Below are 15,326 nucleotides of genomic sequence, written 5' to 3'. Positions count from 1 at the left end.
CTGATAGGAGGTGCTTGGCTTTCGGGGTACAGTTTATGGATTCTGACACATAACACCTTGACGGAGATGTTTCACAAGGTGATGGCTGAATGCTGGACGTTAACTCGGGCTGGGCCAGGAGCGGATTGCACCCCCGGCGTACCCCTGGTACAGCACTGCTCCGGCTGTTTGGGGAACGTGAGTGCCCTTCAGCCTCCGCACCGTCCCAGTCCGCCCTGGGGCTGCGCCGCTCCCCGCTGCGGCTGCCGGGGCCGCTCGGCCAGCAGGGGGCAAGAGGCGCCCGCGGTCGGGACTCGGAGCCGGGATCCGCCGCTCGCCTCGACGCGGCTGCAGCGCTGCCTCCGGTCGGAGCTCGGGGCACGGTGTCACCCCCGGCAGAATTAATCTACGGAGGGTTCAAAAAGCTCAGTCCGCTGCCGGCAGCTTGCTGAGCAACCCCGTTTTACTGGAGTTGAGAGTAACGCTGTGCATGGGGCATCAGAGGGGAAGTGCAGTTGTTTCTCTTTTAGAGCCCCTGCCAAAAGCTGGTGTGAGTTCTGCTGTGATAAGCAGCAAATGTGCAGGCCAGGTGCAGTGTTAGAGGTGTAGAAATACCAGCACAAGCAGAGGAAAGCTGCAGTGCAGCAGAAGCCATCCTACACTCAGTGGGCCCTTCCCTGCACCCCAGAACACTGCAGAGAGGGGCTGGAGGAGGCAGACGCAAGGCTGGGTCAGCCCCTGAGAAGGGCTGATGGACTGGGGATGTTTCCGCTGCCGTGCCACAGCCTTCCTGCCCATTCTTGGCTGAGTGATTTGGTGTTCACTGTGCGGTTTTCAGTGCCCAGTGGGATAAACGCACTGAGGATACCCAGACACAAAGTCTGATGGAAAGAAAGACTCTATGACCCCAGGGCCGGTCCGATCCAGAGTGATTTTCCCAAATGCAACAAGTCTGGTTGCAGCTCAGCTATCGACATAAGAGAGAGCCATGTACCAGAGCACCCACGCTGCAGTGGGCAAGGGCTGCAGCTGGGGGATGAGACTGAACTGAGGCAATGGCAAAGGGCAGGGCTGGATGTGGGCTGAGGCAGCGGCAGGGCCGGGCTCGGGCTGTCTCCTTCATGTGTGTCTCGGTTTGTATTGAATGATGTTAAGCAGAGCTGGAGCTGGCGCCTCAGCCTCATTACCTTCAATTACAATAATTGTTGCCTCTCTCCAGTGTTTTGCATTTCTCCCCGGGGGAATCTCTCTGCTGCTTCTTTTCCAGCCTCGCTCCAGCTTCCCTCTATCGATTGGATCGCTCTCACCCTGGTCCTGGCAGCTATGCCTCCAGGAGGATAAATGCAAACTGTCCTATTGATTGGGAGGAGTAGCTCAGCTGGGGGGAGGGATGGATTACTTTTAAATGAAAAAAAAAAAAAAAAAAAGAAAGAAAGAAAGGTGAACTGATGAGCATTTCAGCAATGCTTTGCTTTCTGAGCCCCTTAAATATGTCCCTTTCTCCTGTGCTACATCTGGGGGATGCAGATCGGGGTTGGCTGGGTGATATGGGCACGGATCCTTCAGGCACACAACAACCTCACTCCCTGTTTGTTTCATGTGAACAGGTATTGCTGCCCATCACCAAAAGCAGCTCCCCTCTTGCAGTTTGCAGGTAACCCAGTTTCACTGGGGACACACTAATTGCTCTGAAAGTGAGCAGGCCTCCATCTGCCCCTTTGAACTGCCCCACTTACGGAGGATCAAGCTGCCTGGGAGTTTTCCACCTGCGGGAACCTGCTCGGCAGTCTGTCTGTCACCGGGAGGGCTGGGGAACAAGCCAAGCTCTGGGCTCTGCACAGCTTCAGCTCCTGACATGCTGCCTGGTTCGGTAAATCCACGGCCAGCCCCAGAAGTGGGAAACCAAAGACACTGCACTGAGTCATATTAGGTTCCCTGCCCCCTGGGCTTTATGCTGAGCATAGCTACGCTAGTTTAAGCCTTAATTATTTTTTAAAGGCAATAATCAGCATAAGTAAAGGCAATTCAGTAGAATTAGCTTGTGTGTATCATGTCCCAAATGTTAGAAAAATAACTGGAATGGCTGGTGTTGAGTGGTTAATAAAAAATACTACTCTGATTAATGCTTTTCCAAAGATGCTTAAACAGTCCCATTTCCCAATGAGAATTTCTCAGCCAAAGTGCAGTTGCAAGGTGCAAAACAGAATGGATATGACATATGAGCATCATTTGTCACCAGTTTGAAAGGGCTGAAATGTAGCAGTGATCTTTCCTTGCTGGTGAAGTCGCTGTTATGTGGCAGTGTTGGCAAGTGCTGGTGTGCACATAAATATCCCAGCATGCAAATGCTGAGCTCCCCGAATTCCCCCAGGACGGGGCTGCTGTGATGCCCTCGGTAAAGTTGAACAATTGACTGCAGTTTTCCAAACTCCACTTCTTTTCTTTTTTTTTTTTTTTTTCTTTTTAAGGGAAGAAGGAACTAGTAGAAGTTTCAAACAAGCAGATACTGTTATGTTAATGCAGTTTTTGTTTGACAGAGGCAGTCTGAAAGGTTACATCCAAATATTTGGAGAAACAGTGGCTACTTGCCAGTGGGAAATCCATGATAATGTTCAAAACTGTCAGACGAAGGAATTACTCCTCACTCGCTGCAAAATGTTCTTCTAGGAGTGACTGCTTAAAGCAGGAGCACCTGCGAGCTGAGGTTTCAGCCCAGTTCCGTCAGTTGTGCAGGCATGCTGCTGTGGTGATCTGTAAGAGGCAGCATCGGGGACAGGTGCTGATGCTGATTCATGTGAAAAAGAGGCAATACCTGAGAGAAGTAACACAGAGGGAGGAGGCTGATTTTTCTGGAGTTGGTTTCCCAGAGCCAGAGAGGAGTTTTGCTCTCATTCAAAGAAATGTGCTCAGCAAGTGCTGCCAGCTCAGCCTCTGCCTTGGCTTGTCTTGATGTTCTTCCCAGATCTAGGAAAGACCTAAAACCCTCGTGCCAGTCATGCTCTCGAGCCTGTGCTAGATCTCTTGAGCACATGGGGCTCCTAGAGATGGTGGCGGATGTAGGATTTCACTGTGGGATTTCTGCAGCTGATGGTGGGAGAGGGACTCGTGCATGGCTGCATGGCTCACACAGTGCTGGTGAAGGACAGCAGGCCTTCTCCTGGATGTATTTATCAAATAGGGCAGCAGGCACCAGCAGAGCAGCTGCCAGCCTGCTCTGGCTTTGGAGTGATTTGGGACACTGGGTGCTTACCGTTCAAAGCTGTCTCTAAGGAGTGCCCTTCAGAAGGCCTCCTGACAGAACCCTGGCAGCTGTTGGCCTGTGAGATGAAGTTTAAGGAAGTTTAAGACAGCAATTGAATGGCCTGCAAAGCCTCTTTGGATGGATCACTTCTTTTGATTGGGAAATTTATCTTCCTGGAAACAAAACTTTGTGACTGTTTCGGTTTTGAGCAGATGCAGAAGGGAACACACTCCTGTGAGACACTTCCCAAGGCTGTGCCTTTCTCTGTGGTGCCCAAGGGCCAGTTCTGCAGCCAGGCCAGGCCCTTTGTGCTGGTCTCACAAGGCTTCACTGTGCCTGGGGAGCTGTGTGGGACCCTGCACCCGAGGAGCCACATGGTCCCTACAAAATGGAGCCTAGGCACTGCTGTCCCACAGCTGCTGGAGCTGTGGCCTCGGGCTCCTGATGCTCTCCTCACTGCAGTTATTAACCCACATTCCTTCTGGTTGCAGAACGTGCTGGATCTGTCTCCTGTCCCTTTCTTGAAAGCCAGTCTGGCCCTATTAAGCTCTCACCTCTGAAACAAAAGCAAAGTAGAACTGCAAGAGTGGAATGATTTTGTTTGTGTTGTGGCCTGACAAAGGACCCCAGGTGATTCTTGCACAGCAGATCAGACAGACCTTGGCAGCACGACCTCACCCATACATCCTCCAAGGGATGTAAGTTAGGGAGGTACAAGCGTGAGGAGTGATCCCTTCCCTGTCCCCGTGGTACCCCAGCTCTGCCTGCAGCATACACCATTTACCCATTTTTCACAGTAAATCGTAGCTCACAATTCTGACTTGACAGCTGTCAATGAAATTTGCTGCTGAAAACTGATTTCAAGCACATTGCCTCCTGGCCAGTCTGCCCGAGCTCCCCGGACAGGATGTTTATGACATTCAGGAGTCTCTCATGTTACTTAGTGCAGTAATGTGGCTCCACGAATAAAAGCCATTTCCAGTCTGTCGGTATCGCATGTAACAAATGGGATCTGCTAAATGCACTTGTCACCAGCGGGAGGGAGAGGAGAAACGATAACTGCAGACTTGCACATGTTGCTGTAATGATTATAAATTATAATGAATGATATTTTTGTATGTTTGCAAATGAGTGTCTGACAGCAGTGCCAGAGCGGGAGATACCACTTGGCTGATCCCGGTGTTTTTGTAATTTCTAAACAGAAACAAGAATTAGAAAATTACTTTGTGGTGGAGCGCAGCTATGTATAACATGAGCGCAAAGGCTGTGGTGCAGCACGCTTGTATCTATCTCATACATATGCAAACGACAAGACTCGCAGTAAAACCATTATAGTTTGTGATGGCATCAGCACTCATTAGCTGAGATCCAGCCCGTTCCTCTCTGCCAAAGTAAACCCGAGTTATCTCAACCTCAGACTGCACGTTTCCTCCTTTCTCTTTCAGGGGAGGAACGCCTCTGTCACAGGGCATTGCATCTCGGATAGAGCATGTCTTGGAAGATGTGCGGAATGTTTCATATGAAGGCTGTAATTTTTGCTATTGATTTGTTATCTACACGCTGACCGATGGCTTTGACCATAAATGGGAAACAGTGGGTGTGCAGATACTGCAGAAATCAAGGCTTTTAAAAAGTAACGAGATGAGAACATAGAAAAGCAAATTAGCAAAGAGACGTTAATGATGCGGCATGCTGTTTGGGACCAGGACATGAAGGAGCCTCAGCTCTGTATGAGGAGGGCCCTGAGCTGGTGGTACCATCACCTCCTGCTTCCCCTTCCAGTCACTGCTTTTCCAAAGCCGATGTCAGAGCGACAGGGGGCTGCGCTGGTGGGGAGCAGACATCTGCTCCACTCTGGAGTGACAGGGGCTTCAAAGTCCCCTGAGCCACACAGAGCATCCCAGCCCACGGGAGTTTTGCAGGAGTACAAATGTATTTTCTATATAGTCATGGAAAAAAGGCTGTAATGACACTTCTGGCACCACAGTGTTGCATGACTTTGGCATCCCACCCATGAGCACCGGCGCAGAGCAGCAGGAAGGGCAGCAGTCATTACCTGCCGCAGGCCCCATGGCACTGCCATCAGCATGGGGCGTGCAACCCGCTTTCATTTCAGCTGCGCCTTTCATCATGAAGAAAGGGTTTCGCGTCGTTGTTTATTCATTAAACACGTCTCCACCAAAACGCGGGCAGAGATATTACATTTGCTTATGAAGCTCGGCGTGCGTTATGCCCCATCCCACCTGGAATGGGAACGATCGGTGCCGCCTTCCCTCTCTGCCGGGCCCCGAGCTCCGCGGAGGGAGCTGCACGGCACTGCCCGGCACTGCTCCGCACTGCCGCCACCCGGGGGCGCCGCGGGCGGACTCGGGCCCGGGGTCGGCGGAGGCGGCCGTGCCCGCGGCGTTCCCCGCCCGCCTCCCGGCGGCGCCGCGGCGCGGCCAATGGGGCGGCGCGGGGGGCGTGCCGCCCCGGCCCGGCGCCGCCGGTATTTACGGGGCGGGAGGCGCCGCCGCCGTGTCAGCGAGCAGCGTCTGCCGGGCCGCGCAGTGCCCGCTGCACCGCCGCCGCAGCCGGGGACGGGGCCGCAGCCGCAGCCGCAGCGGTGGCCGCGCGACGGCTGCGCCCGCGGGCGAGCGGCTCCTCGGTAGAGGCTGTGGCGGGCGGCTCGGCCGTGCCTGCGGGGCGGGCTGTGGCGGGCGGGTAAATGGATCGCCATTCCAGCTACATCTTCATCTGGCTGCAACTGGAGCTGTGCGCCATGGCCGTCCTGCTCACCAGAGGTGAGGGCGGCAGAGCCCCGGGGGACGCTGCGGGGAGCCCGGCGGGGCCGAGGGACGCCCGGGGTGCGGCTCCGCGCTGCCCTCGGGGCGGGCGGCCGGACCTCCGTCGGCGTCGCCGGGAGCCCGACCCGGGGCAACGCGGAGGCGGCCGCCCGGAACCGCCGCAGCCGGGGGTTGGGGCAGGGCGAGCTGCTGCGCCGCGGTACTTCGTTATTTTGGAAGGCAGGCTGTAATTAAGGCTAAATAACAGCCCTGGCAGTGCGGAGGGAGCCTCCCGGCCCCATCAAAGCGGGCAGAGCAGGGAGGGACTGAGTGATGTGAAGTCGCAGATACTGAAACTATGTGCCTGATAATGATATAATTAGGGGATCACAGGCTGCTGGCTGCTGCCGACTTCAAACGCTCCGAGAGAAGCCCGCAGTCTCTCCTGTAGCCATCTTGACTAAAAGCAGACATTTTTCTTTAATAGCTACATACAGTAACAAGAAAGAGGAGGGAACAGAAGGGCATTGTTCGCCGTTTCAAAACACCGAATACCCTTTCTGGCCTTTTGCGTAGCACAGGAAGAAACTTTATGAATTGACAGAAATACAGTTTTAACGCAGTAATACAGAGTCCATTCTGTTCGACCAGAAACGTGGCTTTAATTAAAAAGCAGTTGCAGTAACCCGATGATAGCCCGTCAGGTTTGTTTATAGGATCGTCTCGGGTCCATAAAGCGCTGAGCGTGGAGCGGGGCTGCGGGCGGTTCAGCGGTGCGTGTATTGCTTCTCCCCCTCGGATCGCAGCGCTGCTGGTGGTGTTCCCCAGCTCTGCTTATTTTTAACTCCCACGCAGTAAGAAAATGACAAAAACTACTTTTTCTCCCCCTCCCCGCGCTCTCTGAAAAAATTACATAAAATGCCTAGAAAATGATTGTTGCCAACCGCAAACACAAAGGGGATGTTCCATAGCATGCTGGAAGGAATGTGTGTGAAAAATTTCAAGAGAAATTAGGTTACTCGCGCTGAGAGCCCAGGGGAATCGGCATAGACTGGAGACAGTGAGACACTCCATCATTTGGCTTCTATTAGGCAGAGTTATTGCAGAGCAGCGGGGACTGCAGAGCCTGGAGCCGGCGTTGGTGTTCTGGGGGAGCACGGAGGTGGGCAGAGGGCTGCTAACCTGGCTGAGTGTTGTTCACATACCTCAGAACAACTTCTGGGCTTGCAGGAGGGGAGAAGAAAGCATTGCAAGGAAGGGTGGCAGCAGGAAGCCTTTAGAGTGATTTCTGGGAGAGCAAGCTCCGGAAGGAAGGTCTGACAATTCAATTGGCTTTCAGGGCTTTGGTGCTGCTCTGATGGCCAGTAGACCAGGTGCATTACTAGCTCATCTCTTCTGAGGGTAGCTTCAGAAACATGACTTCCTCCTAAACCCTGGGCTTGTGGCACACTGAGTTGTCAGGGCTGCAGCTTGCCTAGAAAGAGTGAGTTTTCACTGCATCAGGATGAGTGTAACTCACGCCAGCGTGGTTTGGAGAGCACAACACGAAGAGTTTTAAGAAGGGAACATTTTTATCGCTTCCTTCAGAAGTTTTTGAGACTTCCTGATTTTTCAGAGAGCTGGTAGAGGATTTTCAGTCTGAGTGTTTCCCCTTCTCACTGCATGTTGGATTCCATACGAAATCTGGAGGAGCACTTTCAAGCTTTGTAACTTCACTCCATCCAATAACTTCACGTTTGGGTTGGAAGACACTGATTTGTTTGCCAGAATTCACTGTAAGCTGCACTGTGTCAGTTTTCTAATGCTTTTTTGCGTGAATGGTTACTTGAGAAAGAAGAATTTTCTCTTTCTGTAGAAATTACAAATAGTTGCCAGTTTCACACAATAAAAAACTTCCTGACTGGGAGATTTTAGATGGTAATGGTTCTAGCTAATAGCTTTATAAGGTGTTAGTTAAACCTTTTAAATTCTGGCACAGTACTGAGAGGTAATAAACAATTCAACAGTTCCGTTTTTTTTGTTGTCACACAGATATTAATGTAGAGTTTTTGTGTGTTTATGCCTAGTGAGAAGTGTTCACTTCATGAAAGTAGAATGCTACTCCTGTAGTAGTGATTTAATATAACGTAGATGTGACTTTTTTTTGTAGGACTGTAGGTGTGTGTTGCTTTTAGAACTGGGATTTCTTTTTAAATGCAGTGTAATGCAACTGCTGATGAGGAGTGGAAGTAGCTATAAAATAGTCTTGTTAGTTTTTTACTTGGGGGGAAAAAATCCACTTTGACCTTCCTGCCCCCCTTCCCCCCCATTCCCCATCCCTGTTTTAGTGAAATGTTCTTGCTTTAATTCAAAGGGCCACAGTACTACTAATTAAAACGAGTGCCTCAAGGCATTTGCTGGGATTAAAGTTACAAGGAGACAGGCACTGCAAAGCCATGGAAGGGAAACAACCCCCTGCTCTACTGGATTTACAGTCTAGGGGCGTACCCTGAAAGTAGTACCAAGTTTGACTTACATGTTCTGCTTACAGCTGATAAGAAGAGTGTTTAGGAGAGGGTCTCTAAGGAACCACATTCTTAACTGTACCTTGCACAACTTTATTTTCTAGGTGAAATCAGATGCTACTGTGATGCTGCACACTGTGTTGCGACTGGCTATATGTGCAAATCCGAGCTTAGCGCCTGCTTCTCCAGACTGCTTGATCCTCAGAATACACATTCCCCACTTACTCATGGCTGCTTGGACTCTATTGCAAGCACAGCTGATATCTGCCAAGCTAAACAGGCACAAAACCACTCTGGCACCACCGTGTCCACATTGGAATGCTGTCATGAAGATATGTGCAATTACAGAGGACTGCAAGATGTTTTGTCTCCTTCCAAGGGTGAGACTTCAGGTAGGGCGAGGAAGCTTCTGTGAAATCGCTCTTGTAGCCTTCAGGCTAGTGGCGGTCAGATCTTGAAGGTCTGCAGTTAGTTATTAATGTAAATAGAGACAGCAGAGGGAGAAGTGGGTGGTTGGGTGCAGGGGGTGCATCTCAGCTGAGTAGCTTTTATGTCTGTGTTAATGTTAGAAGTCTGTCTTGCTTATCTGTGGCATTCCTCCTTAAATCAGCTGTCAGGGTAAGAAATTCCATGTCATAAACACCCTTGGAAACTTCTCTCTCAGTACGTCGCAGTGTGTAGCTGTGACTCCTTAAGCTTGTCAGTGCGGACTTTCAGGGAGTTGTTGATACTGAAATAAACCTCACATCTTTCTCCCTCTGCAGGACAAGGGAGCAGATATCAACATGACAGCAAGAATCTTATCACCAAGGTACAGGAACTGACCTCTTCGAAAGAATTATGGTTCAGGGCAGCTGTAATAGCTGTTCCTATAGCTGGTGGGCTAATTTTGGTGCTTCTTATCATGCTGGCCTTGCGGATGCTCAGGAGTGAAAATAAGAGACTGCAAGATCAGCGACAGCAAATGCTCTCCCGTTTGCACTACAGTTTTCATGGACATCATTCGAAGAAAGGACAGGTAGCAAAATTGGACCTGGAATGCATGGTGCCTGTAACTGGTCACGAGAACTGCTGCATGACCTGTGATAAAATGAGACATTCGGACCTCGGCGGTGATAAGATCCTATCGCTAGTCCACTGGGGAATGTACAGTGGACATGGGAAGCTGGAATTTGTATGACCAATTATTTTTTAATCTGAGCTAAACTTACTCTCGGGACTCTTGAAGGCCTTTGGGTTCTGCTGGACAGGAGCACTTTATTTTAAAAGAAAAACTCTCATAAATCATCTTCGAGAAACAAAGGACCTCTGCAAACAGAATCTTGGATATTTCTTCTGAAGGATTCCAAAAGTTGTCTTATTTGCACAGAGTAAAATACACTCAAATGTATTGTTTGCTTTAAAGTTATGAAAGCAAAAATTAGAAGTTGTAAACACTGTCACCAGGGTTATCTGAACTGTAGGGAGCTGAGAACTGAGTTGTTATAATAAACTCTATGCAAGCTCCTATGTTTCCTGACTTATTGTAAAGATTTTTTTTAAATATATATATTTTGTCTGAAACTTGTTTGTGACTTTTTGTTTTAGAAAGCAATTGTCTTTTTTTCTGGTTGGGAATAAATCAGGGTGGTAAATGTGGTAATGCTATGCAGAATAGTTACTGCAGACATAGCCTGTTTTCCTCCTTGCTGTGGGGAATTAGGTAATTACTCCCGAATGAGAGTGACAGCTTCATTATTTAGTACTTCAGGGACAGTGAACTTGTCCTCCATTCTTGACTATGATAGTTTCTTTTTCCTTGTGGCTATGTGAGTTCTTTTGTAACTGTGTGATAACTTTTTGCCTGCAGAGAGGATGAAAACTTACAAAAAAATTTCTCCCATTTCTCCTGATTCTTATAGTTCATTTTCCTTGTCTCACAATACTTGTTTTCTTTAACTTTTTTTCTTTTGTGTGGAACTCTTTTCTTTTATGCTTCCTACTTTCAGATTTTATTTGGGGATGGGGAGGGAGTGGGAAGGAACTCAGGGAAAACCTCATGACCTTCTCTGTTGTGGGAGAGTGTGTGTGTTTATATATATAAAATATATATTTTTCCTGCTGTTAACCTCCGAGCACTATGGAACACAACATCTGCCATGCTCTTTTATAGTCTGAGTATCACATGCTGCTACTTCTGTGTGGGACTGATTAACTGGAGAATCAACAATGAGCTCACTTTAATCTCTGTCTCTTTATGCTGCTTTTGCATAGGTTGCTTTTTGTCCCAGCCTATGTTAATGCACTTCATTGTTTCTTTTTTCCTTCAACATGTTGGTTTCTTTCAGTTATTTCTTTTATTCAGTATCTAGTTGCTATAGGCAAACACAACTTCTGGATTATCTAAAGAGCTTATACTATTTGAAACTTACAGTATTTTTCTTGCTTTGCTATGCAGAATTAAACTTCGTAGATGCTGCACAGTGGCAAAAGGAAAGTTCAAAATGCTGCTGCTGGAGACAAAATTTAGTGAAAACTTTGTATTCATCTATGTTTAAATGGCTTCAGAAATGCTTCTGTCTCCTCTTCTTGTACAGTTGAGCTTGTATCCTCACAAATGAGGAGATCATGTATGCAAGGGTTACAAAAATTTTGCAGCAATGTTTGGATCTTGTATACTAGTTACTGTGGTAGATTACTTTGGGATATGCAGCCAGAAATACAGGGAGCAGTAAGCAAGGGAAACCTGGCTCCATGTCACAAGCATTTATTCCTGAAAGTACTCTCTGACTTGTGTGGTGGCCTTGCTGGAGATGACCACTGGGCTATATAAATAGAAGTGCTACAAATTCATTCACAGTTAAACACATTGACCAGGAACTGTGTGAACCTTGGTCCCACCGTGCCCAGGTTTACAGTGTTGAGGTATAACTTGGGGGAGCTAGCTTCATTTCTGTACGGCAGGTTGCTGGCTCTTACTTCCACAACGTGCCTGAAGAATTAATTGCTCTTAAAGCAGCACATTTCATTCTCAGACTATCTTTTCCTGCTACTTCATTGCATGGCTGCAACTGCTTTAGGAGCCTGGCTATGACCTTTCAAAATGCTGCTTTCCTACAGCAACTCTTTATTTGCACCGATACCAAATTCTAGGGCAGTTGTCTGCTCTGCCATATATTATATTGGGGAATCATTGGCTGGGAACTTGGTGCTGAAAGGCACGAACCCGAAGTAGTATCTGTCAAGTGTGGCTGCAGCAGTGCTGATGATGTCTGGGTGGGTTATAAGAGCTGATGGCTAAACTTTGCTCCGCAGGTCTGGAGCAGCACATCCTACGGTCCTGTAACCATCCCCTGACCTTCACCAGTCATTTGCTGCTGATTTGAATACATAAGAGCCTATTTATGCTTGCTATTGAAAAGCTAATAAGAGCAGGAACTTCTAATTGGCCCCTCGCTGTGGAGGCGTTTCAGAGAAAAGAGCCTGTCCGCCATCCCCGCGGGCCGAGCCCCGGGACAGCCTGAGTGGCTGAGGTGGCCTGGAAGCTTCCAGGTCCCGAAGTGTTGGGGTGGAATCTAGGTTTTCAGTTTATCGCAGCCCGTATGTCCAGGGAACTATGTTATGGGCTCTGGTGTCTGTTTGGCAGCAGCTTTGTGAGCCGTGAAACGAGCCCTGGCTCTCCTCGCTTAAATTTGGGGTCCGAGCACACTGGGCCGTGCGTGCTGTCACTTGGGGGTTCCACAGAGGCTGCGTATTGTGTCTGCAGAGCTCACCAGTACCAGTTTGTCATTACTCCTGTGGGATAAATAAGTTATGATTCTGTAACAAGCGGGCACCTTTGTACTCTTCCCCGGGTGCTGTGTCAGTGTGCACAAGGCTGCATGAAATCTGCAGGGCCTGGCCGAGGCTGCGGGCAGAGCGGTGAGGCAGCGGCTGACGGCTGTCCTCTCAGAATGGAGCCCTAAGTTTGTCATTGTGCTGCGCACTCTCGGGTTTCCACTGCAGACAATAACAAACGCTCCTTTGAAAGTGCAGCGAGCCCTGGAGCATAAGGACAGCCCTCTCTATGGCTAACTGAAAAGTCTCTTGGATTGCAATAAATGAAATCAAACATCCAAGATGCAATTTAGCTTCCCCTGTGCCTCTCTATTTCCCCAATTCTTTCCTTGAAACAATGATTGCGGCTTTTCTTATGACTCTGCTTCTCCAGTCTTGGGAGCCATTGAGTTTGTATGTCTCCTCTTAACTCCTGCTGAACTGATTCTATTAAAACTCCCTTACACCACAGGGGGCTTGACCTTTTTCTGAAATACCAAATGTGTCTGCTTTGGAAATCACAAACTTCTCCTCCTCTAAAGAGCTTGTAAATCTGGTTTCAATATTGGGTGATTACAGGCTGTGCGGAGAGCTTGAAAGTAAGCGGCCACTTCTGATTTGGAGCTGGGGCCTAGCTGTGTCCTCATGGCAGCCCTGCATGTGCTCAGAGTGCAGCCCCTGACACCAACAGAGCCCTGCATTAACAGCCAGTGAGTGACCAGGCTCTAGTCTTTTCTAACTGGGATCTTGGAGTCCACTTCTTAGTTGCTGTACAACCTCTTCCTCTGTTATAAATCCAGCGGCCTCTTCACCTGGGGAAAAAACAAGATTTTCCTCAGGTGCAGTGGATGCATCTTCACCTTCCTTGGCAGATGTAATCGCTGTTAAAACAAGGGAAAATCCATTGCCAGGCTGCCTGGGATATGCTGTTTGCTACGCAAGAAAATGAAAGCAAAATTTGGCCTTCCCATTGAAGGGTTTGTGGAGGAAATATGATTGTCACCTGAGGAAAAAGTATCTGTAGCCAAAAAAAGACCTCCGTAATAAGGCACATGTTGAGTGAATAAAGAAGGCCTCTGAGGTAGGCAGAGTTGTCTTTATTTCTTTTTTTAGATGTTTTCCCACGTGGAGATCAATAGAAGTGTGTTTGTTTTGTTCCAGTGGCTGGCCACTTTGCAGGAAAAACGCTTCTTCTTGTTTTGGTTCTAGGAGCTACTCAGGGAAATGGTATTTTGGATCTGTCGCTGTTTTATTTCTGGAAGAAAGGTTGTGGAGGGGTGCTGTAAAATTACGGTTATCTCTGGGGAGGAGCCCGGTGTCTCCAGCATTATGATTTCTGGCTCCGTTTAAATAAACAAACATCCTTGTTTTCTTTGTTTCACCTCTTACCCTTGTCTGTAGCCTTTATAATCCCAGTGGGTGAATCCTGAAGTAAAACAAACTGCAAGGGAAGGAAGCCAGGAGGGAGCCGCAGTGCCTGCACATTAACAAAGCTTTGTGCTGCCCAGCCAACCTTGACAAAAGGATTCAATCCTGAGCTGACCTTCCAGGGGAAAAGCAAAACAAAAACCACCTTGACTTGAACTTTCAGGACTGTAAGAGTTTAATGCTCGATTTGATGTCTCCTAAGAGGAGTGGGAAGTCAGAAATGCCAAACACCTGTCTTGGAAACCCAAATCTTAACAAGTTATCAGGAAATCAGAGCTCCAAATCAAATGGCTTTGAAAAACTTAGGTTTTGCTCATCGCTATTTCCACGCCATTCATTGTTTCAAAAACAGACTAGAATTTTGTTGTTGTTGTTGTTGTTTTTTGTTGTTGTTGTTTTTGTTTTTTCTCTCCAACATGACAGGGCAGGTTTAACAAACGTTGAGTTCTGCTGAACTAGCAGCCTTAAAATGCAGCCTTTCACTGAACATTTCTGCCCCAGAGCCCAGCCTCCTTCCCCATTGGCAGCAAGGGTGAGAATGAGTCAGTGCTGCTAACCTTGTGAGCAGAGGGGCTGGTGCAAATTTAGGATGAGACTTTCTTTTTTAAGAAGTCTTCATTAAAATTGGAAGGATATTTTTCTCTGAAGTTTCACAGTTTTTATTGTAATATATCAGCGGTCATGCAGTTGAGAAAAGCTAGCCAAGTGTGTTTGCCATTTCCCCCACCTTGGGTATTGGCTGCTTTTAAAAATAGTGACTCGAGACAGCTATTAAAAATGAGGCCTCAGCTTTACTGGCATTTTCTCATACTAGATCAAGCACTCTTTCAGTTTCTGTGAAGCAGCAGGAGGATGAGCTCCTGCCTTTCTTTTAGTTACATTTCCATTTCTAAAACAAGGGCCACCAAAAAAGGTAAAATCTACATCCTCACAAACTTGTAGCATCTACATGTGACTGACCCCAGGGGACCATTAGCAGACCAGTGCCAGCACCGATAGCAAACACGGAGCGCGAGGTCAGTCTGCACTGTTAGCTTTTGGGATCGCTTCACCCTAGCAGCCCTAACATTGCAGAGGCAAATCCCCTTCCTGTCACTTGGAAGGAAAATATTTGTGCAGTAAATCTCCTGCTAGCACTTGGTTGTGTCACCAGGGAGGGGGACAAAATAGGCTGGGCGGCTCAGTGCTGCTGCCCGGTGTGTCTGGGGGTGTGTGTATTTGGGTGCAAATCAGGGCTGGTGTCAAACAGGTTGCTTTGAAATGCTCAATTTGTTTAGTTCTGGCTGTGAAGTAGCTATTTCATCAGTAGAAGAAGATTTATTAACCAATTTTTTATGGCTATCAACAATGGCTTAGCTCCAGCAGGGTCCCTAGGATTTTTATTAAGTGCTGTGGGTTACAGAGGCAGGGGTGTTTTATATTGCTCTGGTATTTTAACCCGATGAACTAAGCCCTCTATCCTGTGCTTGCTTCAGGATGTGCGTAACTCACCCTGGGTCCCAGGGGCAATGTTTTGCCATGGAGGCTTCAGAGGCTTTTGCTGAGCACCTGCAGTCGCAACAGAACCATCATCTGGGCAAAATTCCCTTCGTGCCCTTCATGAATGGCATCTCC

At 48.4% G+C, this 15,326-nt stretch overlaps 1 protein-coding gene across 2 annotated transcripts; it reads left to right on the top strand.

Moving 5' to 3' along the window:
* The first annotated feature begins 5,713 nt into the window (after positions 1 to 5,713).
* On the top strand, positions 5,714 to 10,052 carry BAMBI (BMP and activin membrane bound inhibitor). Of its 2 annotated transcripts, none has more exons than XM_085227167.1 (3): positions 5,714 to 6,003; positions 8,594 to 8,869; positions 9,254 to 10,052. In XM_085227167.1, exons 1-3 carry the CDS (start codon positions 5,928 to 5,930, stop codon positions 9,667 to 9,669), a joined length of 768 nt encoding a protein of 255 aa, XP_085083293.1. In that variant the 5' UTR covers positions 5,714 to 5,927; the 3' UTR covers positions 9,670 to 10,052. The 2 variants fall into 2 exon arrangements, with proteins under 2 accessions (XP_085083293.1, XP_085083292.1); XM_085227166.1 differs by having other exon boundaries at positions 5,716 to 6,003; positions 8,594 to 8,881.
* The last annotated feature ends 5,274 nt before the right edge of the window (positions 10,053 to 15,326 follow it).

This window comes from Meleagris gallopavo, chromosome 6, assembly GCF_905368555.1.
Source record: "Meleagris gallopavo chromosome 6, MGAL_WU_HG_1.1, whole genome shotgun sequence".
NCBI lineage: Eukaryota > Metazoa > Chordata > Aves > Galliformes > Phasianidae > Meleagris > Meleagris gallopavo.
This window is presented reverse-complemented; position numbering and strand designations above follow the sequence as displayed.